Source organism: Protopterus annectens, chromosome 9.part0, assembly GCF_019279795.1.
Source record: "Protopterus annectens isolate FY-2018-M chromosome 9.part0, PAN1.0, whole genome shotgun sequence".
In the NCBI taxonomy this organism is placed as follows: Eukaryota; Metazoa; Chordata; order Ceratodontiformes; family Protopteridae; genus Protopterus; species Protopterus annectens.
In genome coordinates this window covers 76,340,314-76,359,954 of record NC_056743.1, presented here as the reverse complement: position 1 = coordinate 76,359,954, position 19,641 = coordinate 76,340,314, and the positions used below count along the sequence as shown (strand labels likewise).

Here is a 19,641-nt window from a genome sequence, read left to right as displayed (position 1 = left end):
AGTACAAGTTTGGACTGTTTGTGAGAAATCATGCAGGTTAATGTGGACAGTGGGATTTTGAGAGCTACAGAAGAGCCAGTGCACATTAAAGTCACCCATTATAATTGTTTCCTGAGGGAGGGACGTTGCTGTCCAACTGAAGATTTGTTCTAGAGTAGTTAGATTGTTCTCAGGTGGGACATAGTCTTCCCACTATGGTCAGATGTTTCTTTGGATTAGATGTTAGTTTAGTAAACAGCATTTTGGTGGTGCTAAAGTTTGGAATGGTTAGGTCTAGAGTTTCTAAATTGAGATTGCTTTTGTATAGAAAGGCAATACAAACACCTCTGTTCTGTTGTCTTTCTAGATTATGTATGTTGTATCCTGGGGGAAGTATTTTTTTGTTCGAGATGTCTGGTTTTAGCCAGGTTTCTGTTATAAGGGCTATATCTGGAATATATAGAGCAAGGGTGGCATGCAATTCTTGAATTTTGTTCATGATGCTCTTGAGATTTATATTAAGTAGTAGTAAGTCCGTACCTTTTCTGGGGAGAGTTAATAGTTGTTGGGGATGAGTTGGGGTCTGAAGATCTAGATGGGTTGGATTTATTTGGGGGCCAGGGTTAGTGTGAATGTCCCTACTAAGTATGAGATGCAATGCAATGTGAACTATAAATTTTAAGTATTTTGATATAAACTTGTCTTATTTCTGTGTAACATTTGGGTAAAATTGTTGCGTGAATAAGATAAATGTTGCATGGTTTATGTTTGTGGGATTATAGATAGTTGGTGCTATTATTAAATTTGTATGTTTTAACTGTAATGGGTCTGGGAAGGGGGTATTGTATGCAGATTGCGTGTTGTTAACTTTTGTATGGTAAAAGGTTATGTGACAGAATTAGAAGGACCGATGCTTGGCAATACCTGTACAAATACTTGCATACCGCAGGCATATCCGTCAGATGTTTCCAATAGTCAGGTATAAATGATGGAGATGCAGAAAAGCTGAAAGAGAGGAGTGGATCCATATATTATAATCATGCCTAGCACTTGAATCATTTCAAAAATCTATTTAAGAAATAGTTAATAACCTGTTTGACAAGCATGTTGACCTGATGAGGGAACTATTTCTGTAGGGGTACCCTTGGAAACAGGATAATTCAATGCAGAATAAAGTCCTAATAACTCTATTTGTAGCTAAAAATACTGAGAGGAAATGGAAGAGGAAGGAATTACCATTTTGGTTAAGATGTATTCAAAATGCTTGATGACTAAGGGCTGAAAGGGCTATAGTTGAATAAGCCTGAAGATAACTGCAAGCTAGGACATTCATTGAATCCCCAAATGACTTAGCCATCCTGTATAAATGTTTGTCCCAAATAAATAATTGGAGCCAAGGTCATGGACTGAAACTAAATGCCAAAAAAATGCATTACTGCATCCTTTGGGAAGTCATCTACCCCAGGGAACTACCACATTGAAAGTACACCCCTAAGAGTTGACCCAGTTGTTAGGGATTTGTGAATGTATGTGGACAGTGACATAACTTTTGACCAACATGTGTCCAATGTTGTAAGAAAGTCCTTCGATATTGCACAGTGTATAAACAAAGGGATTGTGTCTAGCTCTGGGGATATCACTGCCTCCGTTTATTCAGCCCTACTTCAGCCAATCATTGACTATAATGTCATCTTTGGAATATCTGGCAAGGCACATGCAACAACTGGAACTCCCACACAGATACCTTAATAAAGGGATACATGGCCTAAACAACAGGTCCTACATGGATCGACCCAAAGCCCTGTCACTATACTCTGTATCCTACACACTGCTAAGAAGTGACCTGTGTCTGGCATACAAGGCATCCTCCAACCCAATACTGATGGATTTACTGTACATCAGCAAGTCATATGCCATCAGAAATACTCATTCTAGGGATCAAAATCTTTTCTTCAACATCAAGAGAATGTTTTGGAGGGACAGGTATATCTTGTAGCAGATATCACTGTTCTGGAAAGACTTCCCATCCACATAAAACAAAGTTCACCCCTGTCTATATTCAAGCACAGCTTGGATCTATGGATGGGAAACAAAAACAATTACCCCATGAGAGTCACATCATAAATAATGCTTTATCCCATGAATGGGTCCCCTCAAATTACCTAAAGTATAATCCTAATTATTCTTATTAGGGGTAATATAAAATTATAGTCCATAGAATGGTTAAGGACAATCTCTAACCTTATCTGATAGGTTAATTTGAGTGCAAAAAGGGAAACTGGTTATTGTTAAAGTGGCCTGCAAGGGCAGCTAGCCTGTCATGAACCTATGACCTGGCAGAGCAGGGGAGCAGACTAACAGAAGTAACAGCTAGACAGAAATACTATAGTGAGTGGATGCCTTGGCTACATTATAGAGATGTTTGTAGGGAAGGAAATAGGACTTGTATAGTTCTTAGACTTTCAACTGATCTGAAGTGGATACTTACCCTTCTAAATTACGCGCACATATACCTACATACATACATACATTTATATTTCAAGCATGGGCATTAATGCACTTCTAGCCTGCCAATATACCGTAACACTTGTTCCCATAATAAGTATCCAAACTAGTGCTTGCTTTAATGTAATTTGGTAGTCTGTTCAATGCATCAGCTGCTCTCTCAAAGGACCAACTAGCAGAGAAGATGCAACATACAGATGATGTAAAAGAAAATTATAGTGATATATGATATGGATATTTCTAACATATTGACTCAAAGAAATAAAATCTCTTAATTACAATTGCATTTTTAGTTATTTAACATTTGTTTATTGGAAATGTCTGACTGAGACAGAGCCCATTTTCAGTGGTGGTCCGGGGAGAAATACTCCAGATGCATGTCTTTGGAATATAGGAGGAAAACAGAGCACCCAGAGGAAACCTATGTGAATGCCAGAAGGACATGCAGACTCCACACGGAAGGCACCCCAGCCAAGAACTGAACAGGAGAACCTCTTGCTTTGAGGTGACAATGTTAACCGATGCACCACTGCGCCACCCAATGTAATGCTGTGGATGGTAATGGTGACTCCATTGATGTTTGTTTTCAAAAAATGTTGTTTACAAAATATGAAAATGATGCTGGTAAGGATAGTAAAACAGAAGAATAGAGGAAGAAAGTGATTCCTGTGATGCATAACCAGGAAACATATGGCTTTAAATTTAGAGTTATTAGAGTATTACATAAAAATCTTAGGGGGGGTGTAGTTTTGGGTACTGAATGTGTAGAATATAAGTAGATTAACTATTTCCATGCTGATGTCTACCTTGTGTTGAATGAAACAGTAAGCATTAAACCAGTTTTAAAGAAAAGGTCATTATGCCTTTAAAATAATGATCTCACTTTGAGTGGTTTAATAATTATTTAATTATGGCTGCATTTGGTTAGTCAATTAGATAAGTGATTTTGTGTGTCCATATAAAGATGATGATTTTAAATGAGTATTGTAAGCATTGAGGACGAGTTGTCTCAAAAGCTCTGCTATTAAGCATTTGTTCTATTTGGGGGGCTCTTGCTAGGTTTGTGGCAGTTTTTGTTTGCTTTGTTCTTGTTCTTTGTTTTATCTGTCACTGCCTGGTGAAGTATGGAGACAGCACAGCTGATTATTTGTTTGAATGGAGCCAATGGAATTAACGAAAAGTTTAAAAATTTGTTGAAGGTGCAAGAAAATCCTTTTCTTTTGAATTTGCCACAAGCACCCATTGCCTTGAATGGTGAGTCAACAAGTGGTGTTCAAGTTATTCTTTCCAGTGATATCAGAACTCTAGAGAAGAAAGTACAAGTGTATAAAAGGTTGCAATGGCAGTGCTTAAATTTTGATGCACATCTGGCTATGAACATTGTGCCTAGGAGTTTGTGTATAACTAAGATGCCCACCTATGGCAACACATATCCAGAGCTTCTCAAATAATGGCAAGAACTTAATCTGAAATTAAGCTGTGACTATGATTTTAATGAATGATTTTTTTACTGATATTGAAAAGCATTTAATGAATGAAATAATCCAGCTAGAAAACAAGACTGTTTCATCTAAGGATTTTGATCTGGTTTCTGCTTTATATATGAATACATTGCATTATCTAACCAAATATGAGAATGATCTTATTGTAGTTAATAAGAAAAAGTTTGCTCATGATTTAAAAGATTTCAGGAATGGTCAAATATTTTCCTGGCCAAAACCTAATTTAAGATGGGTGAATACTGTATCCACCAATCAGATTAGAGCATTTCCTCATGAATGCACTAAAGAAGGAGGCCCATCCATGTATAATCTAGGTGTGATTGGTCCTACTCCAGTGTTGCAGGTTATCAAGACAATGTCAGGATGTGACATGGGAGCTGTGCTGATATCAACTACGTCAGCAGGAGCAAATTTGAGTGTGCGGAGGTCTTCAGAAATACAGCTGGAATCTACTGCAGGTACTGCCTTTGAAAATAACTGTAGTACAGTTAGTGGCAAAGATGATACCTGTGTTTTGCACCCTTATGTGTCTCTATGCAACTACCGTAGAAAGTTGTGAACCAAAATTGCCCTTTAGTAGCAAGGGAATGGAGTACTGAAAGGCCATTGAATACAAGGGTGCAGAGACAATATCAAGGTCCCAACATGAGCAGTCATTTGGAAAGCTCAAATATGGACATTAGTGAAAGGTAGACAATATAAATGTGGAAATTTTTGAAACTAAGATAGTTAATGAAGTTTTGAACATGGCTTCTTTTAAGATGAACTCATGTATGTATGATGTTTTAAAAAAAGGATTGGATTTTATAACTTCTAGTTTTGGAGATGTTAGGGAAGCACTAACTGGACTTCATTTACTTATTAGAGAGCTTAAGTTGAAAGTTTTCTTCAAAGGCAATTCCTCTCACAATATTTATAGGTTCAAGCAGAAAAGCTGTTTATGCCCGTTAGTCAAACCAGTCATGGCAGCATGTCAGAGTATGTGTGAAAAACAGATCTATTAATTATTTAATAATGAACAGCATGTTAAATATTATAACCTTTTCAATGATGAGCTTTAGGCATTGAAACATATAAAAAGTAATGACACATTTATAATAAAGCAAGCTGATAAGGGGGAACTATAGTGATTATGGATAAAGAAGACTATAATACTAGCATGTTCAATTGTTATCGGACACTAATACATTTCATGTTGTAGATTATGTTTATTTACAAAAAACTTATTTATAAGTGTAAGTCCTATTTATATGATCTTCAAATTACTAATTCCATTTCTTTGGCTGGTTATATGTTTATGGATGTCGCCAGTCCAATTATTCCAGTTATCTACTGACTGCCTAAAATCCATAAAAATCTAATCTCTCTTCCAATGAGATCTATAGTTGCTGGTACTTGCTGGGTGACACAGTTTATGTCTAACTTTTTAGAAAATGCACTTAATCTCACTCTTAAATATATTAAAAGTTATATTAATGGTATTACAGATTGTTTTTCTCACAATTATATTCTTGTCAAGAAAATCTAAAAGAACAGCTTCAACAGATATATTTTGATAATTATATTTTCATTACTTTAGATGCAAATTCCTTATTTACACTGCAGTCATCCCTAATGATTTTGGGATTGAAGCCAAGTATACATCTAAATCAAGTAATGAAATAGAAACTCTTCATTCCTTGTTAGATTTAGTACTCTGTAACAATATAGTTATGTTTAATGAACAATGTTACCATCAAGTTAAAGGAGTTGCGATGGGTACTTCAACAGCTAATACCTCTGCCAACATATCTCTTTCTATGTGGAAGAACAGTTTATTTTTGATTCTGACGATACATATTTTTCTAATATTATGTTTTTTAAATGTTCCATTGATGATTTTTTTTTATGTATGGTAATTCAGATACATTATATGAGTTGTTTTTTTTTTAAATTTGATGAACTCCACTACTACTTTCTTAAGTTTTGAAATTCTATTATCTAAAAATAGTATTAATTTTCTGGATATAAGTATATATGTGCAAAATGGTGAGTTGGGAAATAAGAGCTCTTGGAAAGATGCTCAAACAAAACATCTAGATACTTACATAGTGAGAGCACGCACCCCTCACACACACACACACACTAATATATATATATATATATATATATATATATATATATATATATATATATATATATAAATATATATATATATAATGGTATACTAAGCAGCCATTTCCTTGACAGCTAGCAGACTAAATTCAGATAGCAATGATCGTATAACTCAAATTAATGAACTATATAGTGAATTTTAAGATAGAAGAAATGATGATAACATTCTTAATTATAATAAGGTAAAAGGTATGGGAAAAGACAGTGTAGCTAAGTCTTACTTTTCTAGGTCTGAAGCTGATTCAGAAGAAAAAGCAGAAATGAGCTCTCAACATAGACTAACATATTCTGTGTAGTGTAATACACATACTAATAGTATTAAAAAGATAATTAAACTGAATTGGTCTATTTTGTGGTCCTCTGATAACTGTGAAGGGAATTATAGGTGACCAGACAACCTTTATTTATAAAAAAAAATGTAGAAACTTAAGGCAACAGCTTTTTTTTAAGGATTTTGATATTAGATCTAAACTCAATATTAAAAGAAGGGGTATGGTTCCATGTTGTGCCTGTTAAACTTGTAAGTTTATTGATCAGTAAAATGAATTTCAACATCCCATTACAAAGAACATATTTTACTTCAATAGTTTTGCTACTTATAAAACTAAAAATGTGGTATATTTGGCTAAATGTGAGAACTGCTCCTCATTTTATGTAGACAAAAACTTATAGGATGTTGAAGGAACATGTGGCTGAACATCTTTGTGGGAAATTAGAAAAAAATGCCTTGGCCAAACGTGATGAATAACAAGGAAACACATAGCTTTAAATTTAGAGTTATTAGAGTATTACATAAAAATCCTTGGGGGAATGTAGCATTGGATACTGAATGTGGACAATATAAGTGTATTACTTATTACCACACTGATGCCTACCCTGGGTTGAAAGAAACAGTAAGTATTAAACCAGGTTTAAAGAAAAGGTCAGTACTGAGACAATGGACGTAGGAAGATCAGTGCACACTAACCATCTGGACACTTTCAAAGGTGTTCAAAGCCATCCTACACTCAGGCATCCTAGACAAACTCTTCCCACTAAATGCTAATTGGTATATAACTTGCAAAGCTAATGTTAAGGGATTGTGGCTCTCCAAGTTTGCAGATGATTTCAAATCTTGTAACATCATAATCAGATGACACAATGTTCCTGCAAGAGGGATTGTCTCAAACAAGTAGTTGGTAGCAAAACCAAGAAATGAAACTAAATGCCAATAAACGTATACCTATAGCCTATGGAAGCATGAATCCCTTGCAGCTACCACACTGACAACACCTCCCTGGAAACTGATCCTGCTGCTGGGGATTTGGAAACGTATATTGACAGCTACCCTTTGAACACCATGCATCCACTACTGAAATTAAGTCCTTTTTCTTTGCACAGCTTTTTGAAGGTTTTGACATTCAGTTACAGGGACATAACTGTTCTTCTGAACTCGGCAGTCACTAGGCCGATTACGGAGTATAATGCCACTTTAAATATGTTTAAATATGCCCCTGTCCAAACACTTTGAATAGCTGGAACAACTACAATGTTTTCTCACAAAAAATAAATAAATGAATAAGTAAATAAATAAATAAATAAATCAGGGGCCTAAATCACAAAAACTTCACAGATCATCCCAAAGCTTTGTCTCTGTCTCCTTGGTCTCATACAGTTTACTGAGAAGTGACCTCTGCCTCGCAGATTAAGCCTTAACAGATCCTATTTTATTGGTCCTATTACACATTTGAAAGTCCAATGGTATAAGAAAAGCACACTCAAGTGAAGTGATCTCATTCTCCTTTGCAAGATTAACAAAAACTGCTGGAGGGATAGCTATTTATTGGGGTCTACTTTAATTAAACAAAAGTGGAATCTGTCAAAGATGAATCCATCGACACATAAACAGCAAAATGCGGAAACGTCAAATGCACTAAATAGTGAAATCAGAAATGTCGAATTGTCATAGTTGGCCCGTCTGCGGTATAGCTCCGTAAGGTAAGTGTGCGATAGATACGGACCTTAGGGTTAGGGTGTGGGTTAAGGAAAGTGCATAGATAGGTAAGGTATGTAAGGTTTAGTATAGGGTTTTGTTAAGTGTATGTGTGTGGAATATTTACTTTGTGTGGGTATAGTTCTTTAGGGTAAATGTGCGGTAGTTACAGACCTTAGGGATAGGGAAGGGTTAAGGGTCGTGCATAGATAGTTGTGTATGTGGGGTTTAGTGTAGGCTTACTAGTGGGGTTTTGGTGCTTTAATTTAGGGTTAGTAGTAGGGTTTTGGTTAGTGTTTGTATGTGTTTCTTGTTGCTGTGTTTGCATAGGTAGTATGTTATGGGCAGTGGGGTTGACCGACTATTGTTGTTTCGCTGTTTAAATTTTGCAGTTTTGCATGTTCGACATTATCGCATTTTGCTGTTTATGTGTCAATGGATTCGTATTCGACAGATTCCGCTTTCGTTTAATTAAAGTAGACCCATTAATTGCATACCACTTCTATGGAACCGGCTTCCCCTCTGAATAAAGAAGACCACTTTTCTTACTCTGTTCAGATGCCACTTGGGCAAATGTATGGTTAACCATAAATTCACACCTTGTTTAGCTTCAATGGCTGTCATGGACAACAAATGCATGTATGTATGTATATATACCTGTGTGGCCCATCTTTGGAGATTCAAATTGCAAACTATAAGGGCTAATTATTACCATGAGAATGCAGTTCATGGTTTCTTTAGATTGTTCCAGATCAATAGCCTAGTAAGTACCTATAAACTTATTGAATAAAGAGAAAAGGAAAGAAGGGGGTGATGTGGGAAGTGTACATAGAATAAGATATTATAGTACCTATAAACTTATTGAATAAAGAGAAAATGAAAGAAGGGGGTGATGTGGGAAGTGTACATAGAATAAGATATTAACAAACAATCCAAAATGCAACCAGGTCACAGGAAATGATGGAATCACATGGTAAAACCCACACACCTTTAATAAACAGACTATTAAATATATTCATTAACTCCTAAACAAATAAAACCAACCAAAAACAACGTTGTATAGTAATAGTCATTAAAATCAAATTTTATAAAACATAAGCCTCAAGGTACTAGCAATGAAAATACATTAATTTAGCCCTGGAAAAACATGTTGTATTATGGTTAATTGGAAGTTAAATGTTGGTGTTTGTGTATTGTAAACCAGATTCTAATGAAGTCAGTGTGTCTGATGAAAGTGTTTAATCAGTTTATTAAAGATGTGTGGATTTTATGGTATGGTTCCATCATTTCCTGTGACCTGGTTGCATTTTTGGATTGATTGTGGTTCCTTGTTTGTGTCTTTTGCAATATTAAAAAATAACTAACCACTAGTTTAGAAGTAAACCATGCATGTTGATTGCTTATGTATTTATGAAATGATATATTTTAAAAATGAGGAAAGTAATTCGGTTTCATGTTTTCCTTTAAAATTGCTAAAAGTACTTCTACTTGAGAGAGAGAGAGAGAGAGAGTCATTTTTAAACTGGGGATGATAGGTTAGGTTTATTTTTCTTTGAATAGCTATTAATGATGGTTATCTTGTAAGTGTGTGCATATTGCAGCAGTAGTCTGGAAGAAATGACGTCTAATTTTAGGGGCTGAGAGTGTTGTTTTCTCTAAATGAAAATGCGAGGCCATACTCTAATCATCAGCTGTGACGAAATAGCAGATCAGTAATGAAACTTTTTTTTTTTTACATTAGGTGGACTCTGGAAAGAGAGATCTGCCAAATAAGAGGCATAACTTTTGTCACATTCTACCTAAAATGGGAAGCGGGTTCAATATGATGCATGCTTAATGGTGATCATTAAATGGTTTCTGTGGCATAAATGAAGCTGGAGTAGTAAAAGTAATAAGAGAAGGGATGGTTGTTTTTTTCATATGTAGTAAATTTTGGCCAACATGGTGTGTTATTGCATAAGTGAGCTAGCAGGTGGCACTGTGACTCTGGAAGAAATGTGTTTTGGAAAAATTTATTTTTCTTACCAGCTCCTTAATCCTGGTGTGTTTTGCTTACCACCTACAACACGTAAGCATCATTAAGTAAAATAAAATAAAATAAATAAATAAATAGAGGGATTATTTGTATAGGTTCATAGGTAAGTACTAAGCTGGCTGCCCTTGTAGGCTATTTTAAACCTAGTCATTTTTCATTTTTGTGCTTGAATTAATCTACCCTTTTGGTGTTAGACTGGCATTGCCTATTGTATAGTCGATAATGTTATATTACTTCTAGTAGATATAATTGGGATCATACCATAGATAATTTGAGGGGACCCATGTATGGGATAAACCATTTAAGAGCCACCTCTGCTCATTAGTAGTACAGGGGGCAGTCCAGGGGTACATTTTCTGTTTCCTTTCCACTGATCCAAGTTGAGCATGAATATGATCAGGAATGAGCTGTGTTTACATGTATGGATCATCTGTGATAGATTAGTGATATCCTCTGTGAGATTTTTTTTTGGTCATGTGCTTGGTCATCTGCTACAACCAAGTAAAGACCTGATTTGGAAATGATTGGATGTGGTGAGACCCCTAGGATGGCAAATGTATTAGTAAACTATATTATAGCAGAGTAAACTAACTTGGTCAACTGCTGCCTCATTGCAATTATTTTTTGTTGAATGCTCTTAACCAGAAGTCACTGATTGTTCTAATTATAGTTGTAGCATCATAACAGTGTAGGTAAGTAAATTTATTGTTATATATATTAACAGATAGTACACTGTGTGCTTTCAGTGTTTTGAGTTATGTGGGGGTTTAAAAGAGGTACAGGGATATGCTTTTTACATGGAATTGCAGATTTTGGGATATACTGATATTATTGAACAGTAGAGTAATGGGGGGTGGTCTTATCTACACTGAAGAATAATTTCTGAAATAGAATATGCAGATCTTCAGGTGTGCGGGCTGAAGAGAATTTGTGCTTTTTTTTTTACTAAATTTGGTGGACTGCATTTTTTTAGCACAATGGCTTCTGATTAAGCACCATATCAACAGTGTCATGCCTTACAATAGCAAATGTGGACTTTAAAAACAGTCACATCTTGTTTTTCATTTAACAGTACAGATTTGTATGATAGTTTGCCCTTACCTGCTAATTTAAATTATGAAGCAGCATATTAGCCACAGTGAAAATAAAATACCAACAGTATACAAGATGAGTGAAGTACTGAAACACACCTCTTAGCGCTAGAATTTTGGATAAAGCAAAATATAATTGGTTAGGGACAACAGCCCCAAAGCAAGGACATATATTAGATATTGCCCTAAGAAACTTAGAAAGTTGCTAGAATAACAGGTTTTGCATTAGCAAACATTTTCTGAAGTACATGAAGTCTGAAACTCAGTTGTCTGCAATTGTTTATCTTCGATGATTTGCTAGAAAACCACAGCATTTATGAAAAACAGACCAAAAATATCAGACAAAAAATCTGGACATTTTGCAAAATTCTAACTATCCAAGAGGTATGACTGGGATTTGGGGTTGGCAAGGAGAGGAATTAGAGAAACTGTGATTTTGCAACTAAGGATACCTTAATATATAAGCGTCTCAGCTGATACTGTGCATTTATTTAATTGTAACATGCACAAATTTGACCCAGCTTTGATATAGTCTCACCCTTATTACAGTTAGCTCTAACCAGTCAGTAGTTCATTGCAGCTCTATCTTGCTTTAAAGTCTCCAGCCAGTCCTGCAAATATGACCATGGACTTGCACCACCGACACACACCATCACTGCTGCTGAATGACCGACACACACACACGTTTTGTGACCATTCATACACTGTGATGTACTCTCTGTGACATATTTTTCTGTTTCCCAACCCCAAACATAGCAATATCATCTGCTGTGCTGAACTGCTCTAAATTACACATCCAGTAGTAGGACAGTATAGCACAGCTCTATGGTCTGTGCTGGTCATCTTTTGCTCAGGTATATATGACCGAGCTCAAAGACACAGACCTGACCTGTCATGTACTGTCCAGTTTATGCTGAGTGGCTGCATAACTCTGTTTATTTTGTTAACAGTACATCTGTCCTGCAGAACATTTGCTTTTCTTATAGGAGTCACCATGACTGACAATAGTTATGGTAATTTATGGTAATAATCAAAGAATTTCTTGTCCAAATTAGCCTTATCAAAAAAAAAAAAAATCATCACTCTGCTCGCAGGGATAACAATAATTGTTCCCTAATCAGCACTTTATTTAATAAGCTTCAGCTGTTATAAATCTTTAGCAGTACAAAATAAGCACTACCAAACAGATACTATTCAGCAAAACAAATTTAAGTTCATCATATATTTACCTGTCGCTGGAGACTTGCTTGGTATTACTGTTGTTATTGTTGGTGGTTGTTGCCTCTCAGCTGTCTGCACAGACATCCAGGTTTCTCTCTCCAGATTCTCAGTAGCTTCCTTTTGAACTGTTAAGCTACTTTCAGTGTTTTTCCTCACAGTTTGCTGTTTCTCCAGATCTGATGTATTCTGACTCTCAGTGACTTTACTCTGAACTGTTGCACATCGTTCAGTGTTAGGTTCTGCAGATTTTTTCTTCAAAGCCTCAATGCATTCAGACATATTCACTAACTGGTGGTTAAGCTCAGTTTCCTAAGACAACAATAAGAAAAAAAGAAAAGACAAAAGAATGAATTTGCTAAAACAGGGAAAGTAAGTGACATCCTTTACTTTTTTTATTAATATGATATTATAATATCACTAGCATATCAATAGACATATTATTGTTCATATAACATACATGTATCTCATAAATATTTACCACTAAAACCATGATATTGATGTACCGATCAGTCATTTCTCTATGATGGCACAAGTTATTTCATGCTAGTTTATTTGTTAGCTTTCTTTTTCCCCCACTTTGTTGTTTATGTATAAACTGTTTACTACCTATATTTAGCAAAGTTATGTAGTCTTCATTATTATTGATTTATTGTAATGTTTGTAATGTGTTTTTGTAATTGAGCTTTTCTCCCCGGGCCTATGCTGAAAAAGGGCCACTGGCTCAGTCAGACAACTCCTGTAAGCAAATGTAAAATAAAAATAAATAAAATAGCATATCCTTGCTTGTATATGTTAAGTCTGGTTTACTTTTTTTTACTGTTGCACTGAGTAGAATACTTTTAAGCATCTGCTTGCATATATACTGGTAGCACCATTAAATGGATTATATAGTCTAAATAGTGCAGGACAATATGTATTTCATTAAGAAGTCCACCCCCTTATCTCTGTGGGTACATGAACTGAGCACCTCATTAAATATTTACTTGCTTGATGAGTACAGTTGCCAAGATTACATTCATCTTTACAGGAGACTTCCCTGGACTACTGAGATGAGCATACTCATCTGTGTTTTCAAATTCCAATTTCTGAAGTCCTGCTACAGATACATACCTAAAACTAAAGAAGCGAGGAGGCCTCTGCATGTTGACATGTTTTAGTAAGTATAAAAAGTGAAACTTTGTCAGTCTGAGATGTACAGACTTGGAGTTATTAAAGAATATTTGCAAAATGTTTTTTTTTAAATCTGATATATTTACATTAATAATGCAAAAATGAAGTGTGATAATCACATCAAGTATGATGGGGGTAGGGTGTACAAGCAATGAGTGCCTGAAAAAAAAAACTGACATTAAAACACAATGGGCAATGTGGAGACATGCCAAGATAAAAATGCTTGTTTGGTAAATCAGTTATAAGTATTAACAACATTATTATAGCTTCAACAATTTCAGATAATGTATGAAAATAAAAAAGCAATGTTAGCATAGTTCGTTTTCTTTTCTATTACTGTATATGTAACCATGTCACTTTTTTAATGTAATATTTAATAAATATGTAAAAAAAGAAAAAAAAAGAAAGAAAGAAAAAAGCGGAGTTACCTACAGGTAATCAATAGGTACAATTGTACACCAAACATTAAGGCACAAAATGTTGCTTCCGATGTTTGTCACATAACAGTTAAGGTTTTGTACAGTAACATTGTTTTGAAATATTGTGAAAATATTATGTGCATAATTTGCAAAGATTGTGAAATACCATAAAACAGCAGCTCCCTGACCTAAATAATGGTATCTAGGTTCTCTGATTAACTTACTAAAATCACAGAAAGAGTAAAAAATGCATTTGCTGTAGTGCAATGTTAAATTTATCTGGTGATCTCATTTTGAATGATTTGAGACCAAAATAAATAAATAAATGCCTGCATGAATACTTTGTAAAAATACATTGAAAGTTGCAGAGATTGTTAAGACAAACTGCAGTAAGTTGATTGGATGGTGTATTTTTTACTCCATGATTATATTGTTTATAAATAAGGCCATACGATGACTGAGTTGTTAAATGTCATGGACATAGAACATCTTTTTGTAAGGCAAGCAGTTTATATATATATATATATATATATATATATATATATATATATATAAATAACAAGCCAACATAGTAGATGTCACAATGGCTATGAAATGAAGAATAGCAAAAATAAAGGTATAAATTTTGGGCCACAAAAATTGAGCAACGGGGCATACAAAGAGGGTTAGTGCATCCTAAAATATGTCACGTACATTCATTAACATAAAATGTGCTAATCCTGCTTTTATGCCATTTTCCTTGGCCCCATCCTAAATTTCATTTTTGTTATTCTCCATTCCATAGCTATTATGACAACTTTTAGGTTTTTTTTTATTCTATTTTATTTTGTTTCAGATGAGGTAGACAGCACAGATTAAATAATTTAACCCTTGTTGAAAATGATATTGGCTACAAGTTCTCAGGACACATGAACCTGTTCAAAAGAGGAGTTTCTTGCAAGTCTTTATGCTGTGAGATATGCAAATGGTAATGTATAAAATATTTGCCATGGGGGGGGTCACAATCATACCTTACAACAGTGCCATGCATGTGGATACTGACATGTAATGCTATAATCAAGGAAAAGTATTTTCTATAACAGCTGAGAAGTCATACAAGTGGCAGAGTACCTAGGAGAAATATGCTGACAGAATCAGAGTTTTTAGTGTCTTTGTGATAGACAACAGTTATGGAATAATCCCTGGAAGTGTGGATACTAGCATTAGGATGGAACCAAGTCCAAACAGCTCAGTGGATGATGCAGTGAACTACTACATTATTTGGAAGATTCCTGTATACCATATCTGCACATGGTGATTATAGGCTGACCATGGCAAACATTATCCATGTTTTGTTATTGGAACATCACATATCCATCCATGTCAGGATATTAGCAGAGGTAGTTTGAGATGCTGTCATCCACCTTGCATAGGCACTCTAAGTGCAGTAAGGACACAGTTCTATCACATGCACTCATGTTCATTTCTTTGTGTCATTTTATGTGTATTCACAGTACAAAGCATTGCTACAGTGACACCTGTAGGGACTGTGGCAGAATAACAGACTGCTGTATATAGCTTTACAGGGTAGCTTATTATGATGATGAGAAACAGATACCAGAGTCACAGAATGATGATACGGTGACACTGTCTAGCCACATACTGGGTGTGCAGATTACAGGCTGAAGGAGTGGTTGCACCCATGGATGAACCTTGTACTTGATTGCCCTCAGTGTGGGTGTGGGAAAGTCCAAAGTTGCAAGTACCAGCTATGCTTACTGTGCAGTTGTGATAGCTGATGACCATACTATGTCTGAAGTTGGCATACACCCCACTGTGCCACCTTGATGGGGTATTCGGTTGTACCACATGCCACAGTTGACCTTGACATATGAATGTACTCCGAATCAGTCAGCAGATGAGCTTGGTTATCGCTCAAGCATAGCATTCTGTAGCCCAGTACATTAGAAAGCTGACTGTTGTGTTGTGTGGCATCCAAGAGGGCGTGGACTTATAGTCAAAGTATTGACTGGTCTTATACGGTCTACAACAGCACACACCATTTGGATGTCCACTTCTGCATAGAGGACTGTCACTGCTGCCATCCCTTTTGACACTGAGACTGTTGTCCATGTTTGGGTTAGTGTGCAACCACGTGTTGCTGTGTGAAGAGCCATTGGAATGTACACAGTTCTCACCTGCATCTGGAATTATACAGCACTCTGTCACCTGTCTTCATAGGTGGCAATGACATAAAACCTCCACAGGCAGGACACCTTGTCAGTGAACTCCACAATGGCACTAATCTTGCTGTCACAAACCATCCCTTCTGGGAGAGACCACAAAACCTAATGCAACAAGCCAGCAGATTAGACACAGGTCATAGCCATATAGTGGCACTCTACAAACCTTCCTGTCCTCCTCTTATGGTAGCATGTTCTCAAGTCCTGTGAGTGTAGATAATCATATGGCATTTTGGCTCTAGCCATCTGTGTACATGATGAATGCAACCCACTCCAATTTCATTCCTTTATGATGTACATGGTAATGTCAGCTGCACAATGAAGTATGACCATGCAGTGCCTACCACAGTTTGATATTAATGCTGCATGCATCATGTTCTGAGTAATATCACACTGTGGTTATCAAGGATCGTAGGTCTGCATTAGATACTATCACTTCATCTGCAATGATCTGGACTATACCACATATTCACCTTCTCTGCTGGCCATGATGGCATGCCTTCTGACTATAGCGCTATACCTGTATGCCCAACCTCTCTCGTTATCAACATTATGTAACATGCAATATGCTAGGAGTATCCTGAAGAATGTGGCAAGGTTATTCCAAAGTGCCTCCCATACATGTCAAATCAGTGAAAACAGCCCAAAAGCAGACTGAACACATACCTTATGATGTTATGATATTTGTGTGCATGTGCAGTGTTTTACAAAAGTTTGTCAATGGCCTATGGATTCCATATGGACATCATAAATCAGGCTCTGATGGGTATTCAGTAACACCTCCAATAAAGTATTGCATTTGGTGGCTAATGCATTTGGAATCATTGAACATGTAGCTGCACATATAAACAGCCGTAGTTATTTTGCTTACTAATTAGATGTCCTTATAGTATGTTACTGTGAAGAAAGTGATAAAATAGCTGAGAAGTTTCCCATATGTTACAATCAAATGAACTGCCTGGGTGGTGGTGGACACATTGGTTATGACCTCACATGCATCACAAGTTGTCTGGCAGGTCACAGAATGCTAGCTTTTCATGTCCACTCAATTTTGTCACTGTGGGCCATGTGGAGCCTTGACTTCTGTGTGTGTAAACTATGGAACCCAATATATCAGAGAGATAGTATATGCCATAAAAGGCATGACTGGTGTTAGCACTGTATGTTAGGAAACCATATATGATCAGACAATTGTAGAAGATCTATGCAAAGGAAATTGTTGCATACACTATATTTGGAGAATTATATCTGCTGTATATCTCTGAGAGCTTCCTGCATGCAGAATGGAAAGTTTTATGCACACCCTTATCACCACAGATATAGAAGGCCATATACTCCTATACTGTCCATGGATAGCATGTGCCATTCAATGCATGTCAAAGTTGCACTCTCATGAAAGGGGATCAAATTATATCCTGATCAGTGAAGTTATGGTATGTCATCCAGTGATGATAATGTTTTTTTAGCACGAGATGCAACATTGCACATACCAGTGGGAAATGACACATATCTATAGTACAATGCTACAACTCCTAGCATTCTGCTTATGGGAAACTCCACAAAGGGTCTAGGAATACCAGCAGTTGCATCAAATACATATATGTTTTGTCTGAATTATCAGATTTACAATGCAATAAAATAAATGGCCAATTTGTTTTATTTCAATTGCATACTGCTTCTGAAAATGTGAAAGGGCCCTCTTGTCACTAAACCTGTAATTTAAAAATTGGTTTGACGTGATGTACCTGAAATGTAAGGTATCAAATCACAGAAGGTCAAAGTTATAATTATTAAAAATTTTAAATACTGAAGATTCTAATGGCAGGTAGTATTGTAAAATAGACATAAAGGCCGCAAAATGCTAGATGGAGGGTAAAGTCCAATCTTGACAAATTTTTGATTCATCAGTCAACAGTGGATTCAGAGTTTTTTTTCTCTCATTTTTCATAGTTTTTTTCATGTGTTTTCATCATCTAAAACTTTTAATCTGTTTACTCATTCATTCTTTTTTATTTCCAAATAAAGTAGTGTATATTTGCTATGTAAACTAGATGCATTGATAAATACAGTTAAAAGTTTAAATAGATAACTGGAAACACAGTCATTCATCAAAAGTTTAGTACAAATCAATATATTTTCTAGATAATGCTAAGTGTGATGAGTTGGGTGACTAAAGGAATACCATCAGTTTTGCTGAAGTCAAAGAATATGAAAATAAAAGTAAATCTTGGTTTATGGATATATACTGACGAGTAATATAGAGCAGAGTGATAAAATAAGTGGTCTACATGAAGTAAGTTTCTGTTTAAGTACTGCGATAACAGGCTGAGACTTACAAAATCAACAGCCAGTGGCAGACTTGTTTAAAAGTTGTTTGGTGGACAGGGAATAAAGAAAAATTAATTTCTGTGGATTTAATTTTTATTAATAAAATGGTTATAACCACTCAATGGAGTAGGTGTAGGACTAAGTTTTTATACAAAGATGTATGAATAGACATCTGGGAAGCATAATCTTCTTCCACAACTGACCAAAGGTAATGTCCAAATGGATGCCCTAGGAGGCCTTGAAATATTGTGCTTAATTCAAAAAGAAGATTGGTGGCCCAAGAAGTTAGTCTTATGGTCAGACAGTAATATAATCATATGTTTTTTAGCATTAAGGTTATCTTATAATCATAACAAAAGTTGGAACAATTTTCTCAGATTTTTTTTTTAATAAAAGTTGGCTTCTTTTGCAACAATTAGAAATGTTCACTTGGGTAGGATTATGGAAGTGCAGGATATCTAAGTAAGAACGGTCAATGCAAAATCCATTTGGGAATATGGAAAAAATCAGGATTGAGGAATATAGTTAAAGATGGCAACATTTAAGTGCAAATTTAGTTTGTGTCTAGAGATATGTCCATAGGACAAATAGATATGATAACAATGCTAATTACAGTAAGATGTATTTGGAGCTTATAATGAGAACCTTTTCCTTTTGTTTATCTATATTTCATATACTTAAGGTATGCATGTCTTGACTGCATATTGGAAATTACAAATAACACATCTGAAAATAAAATATTACCATCAAATAATGAATTATCTTATTAGTTGGTACTGGACAAATATTATATAGTTAGTTACAAATTAGCAATATTTACATTGAAACAAATTTAAAATATTTTTTCAGCCAAATGTTCCAACTTCTTTTTATGCAGTTTCCAATAGCAGTTAGTTGCAATAATTTTATAAAGATGTTTTGCTAGTACAATAGCAAGGTGTACAGATGTGTGTGCAGTAGGCACTGTCACATGAAGCAAGTCATAGATAGCAGTTTTCAGTATAGCTGAAGTACAACTATTCCTTGGAAGGCACATCAATAGC

At 35.5% G+C, this 19,641-nt stretch overlaps 1 protein-coding gene across 2 annotated transcripts in view; it reads right to left on the bottom strand.

The window, feature by feature from the left end:
* Window positions 1–19,641, bottom strand: part of LOC122811043 — a 442,144-nt gene that overhangs the window by 140,269 nt on the left and 282,234 nt on the right. For both annotated transcript variants that reach the window (XM_044082579.1, XM_044082578.1), the window contains one exon: window positions 12,468–12,768. In XM_044082579.1, the coding sequence (XP_043938514.1) occupies window positions 12,468–12,768 (301 nt within the window). The remainder of the gene's footprint in view (window positions 1–12,467; window positions 12,769–19,641) is intronic.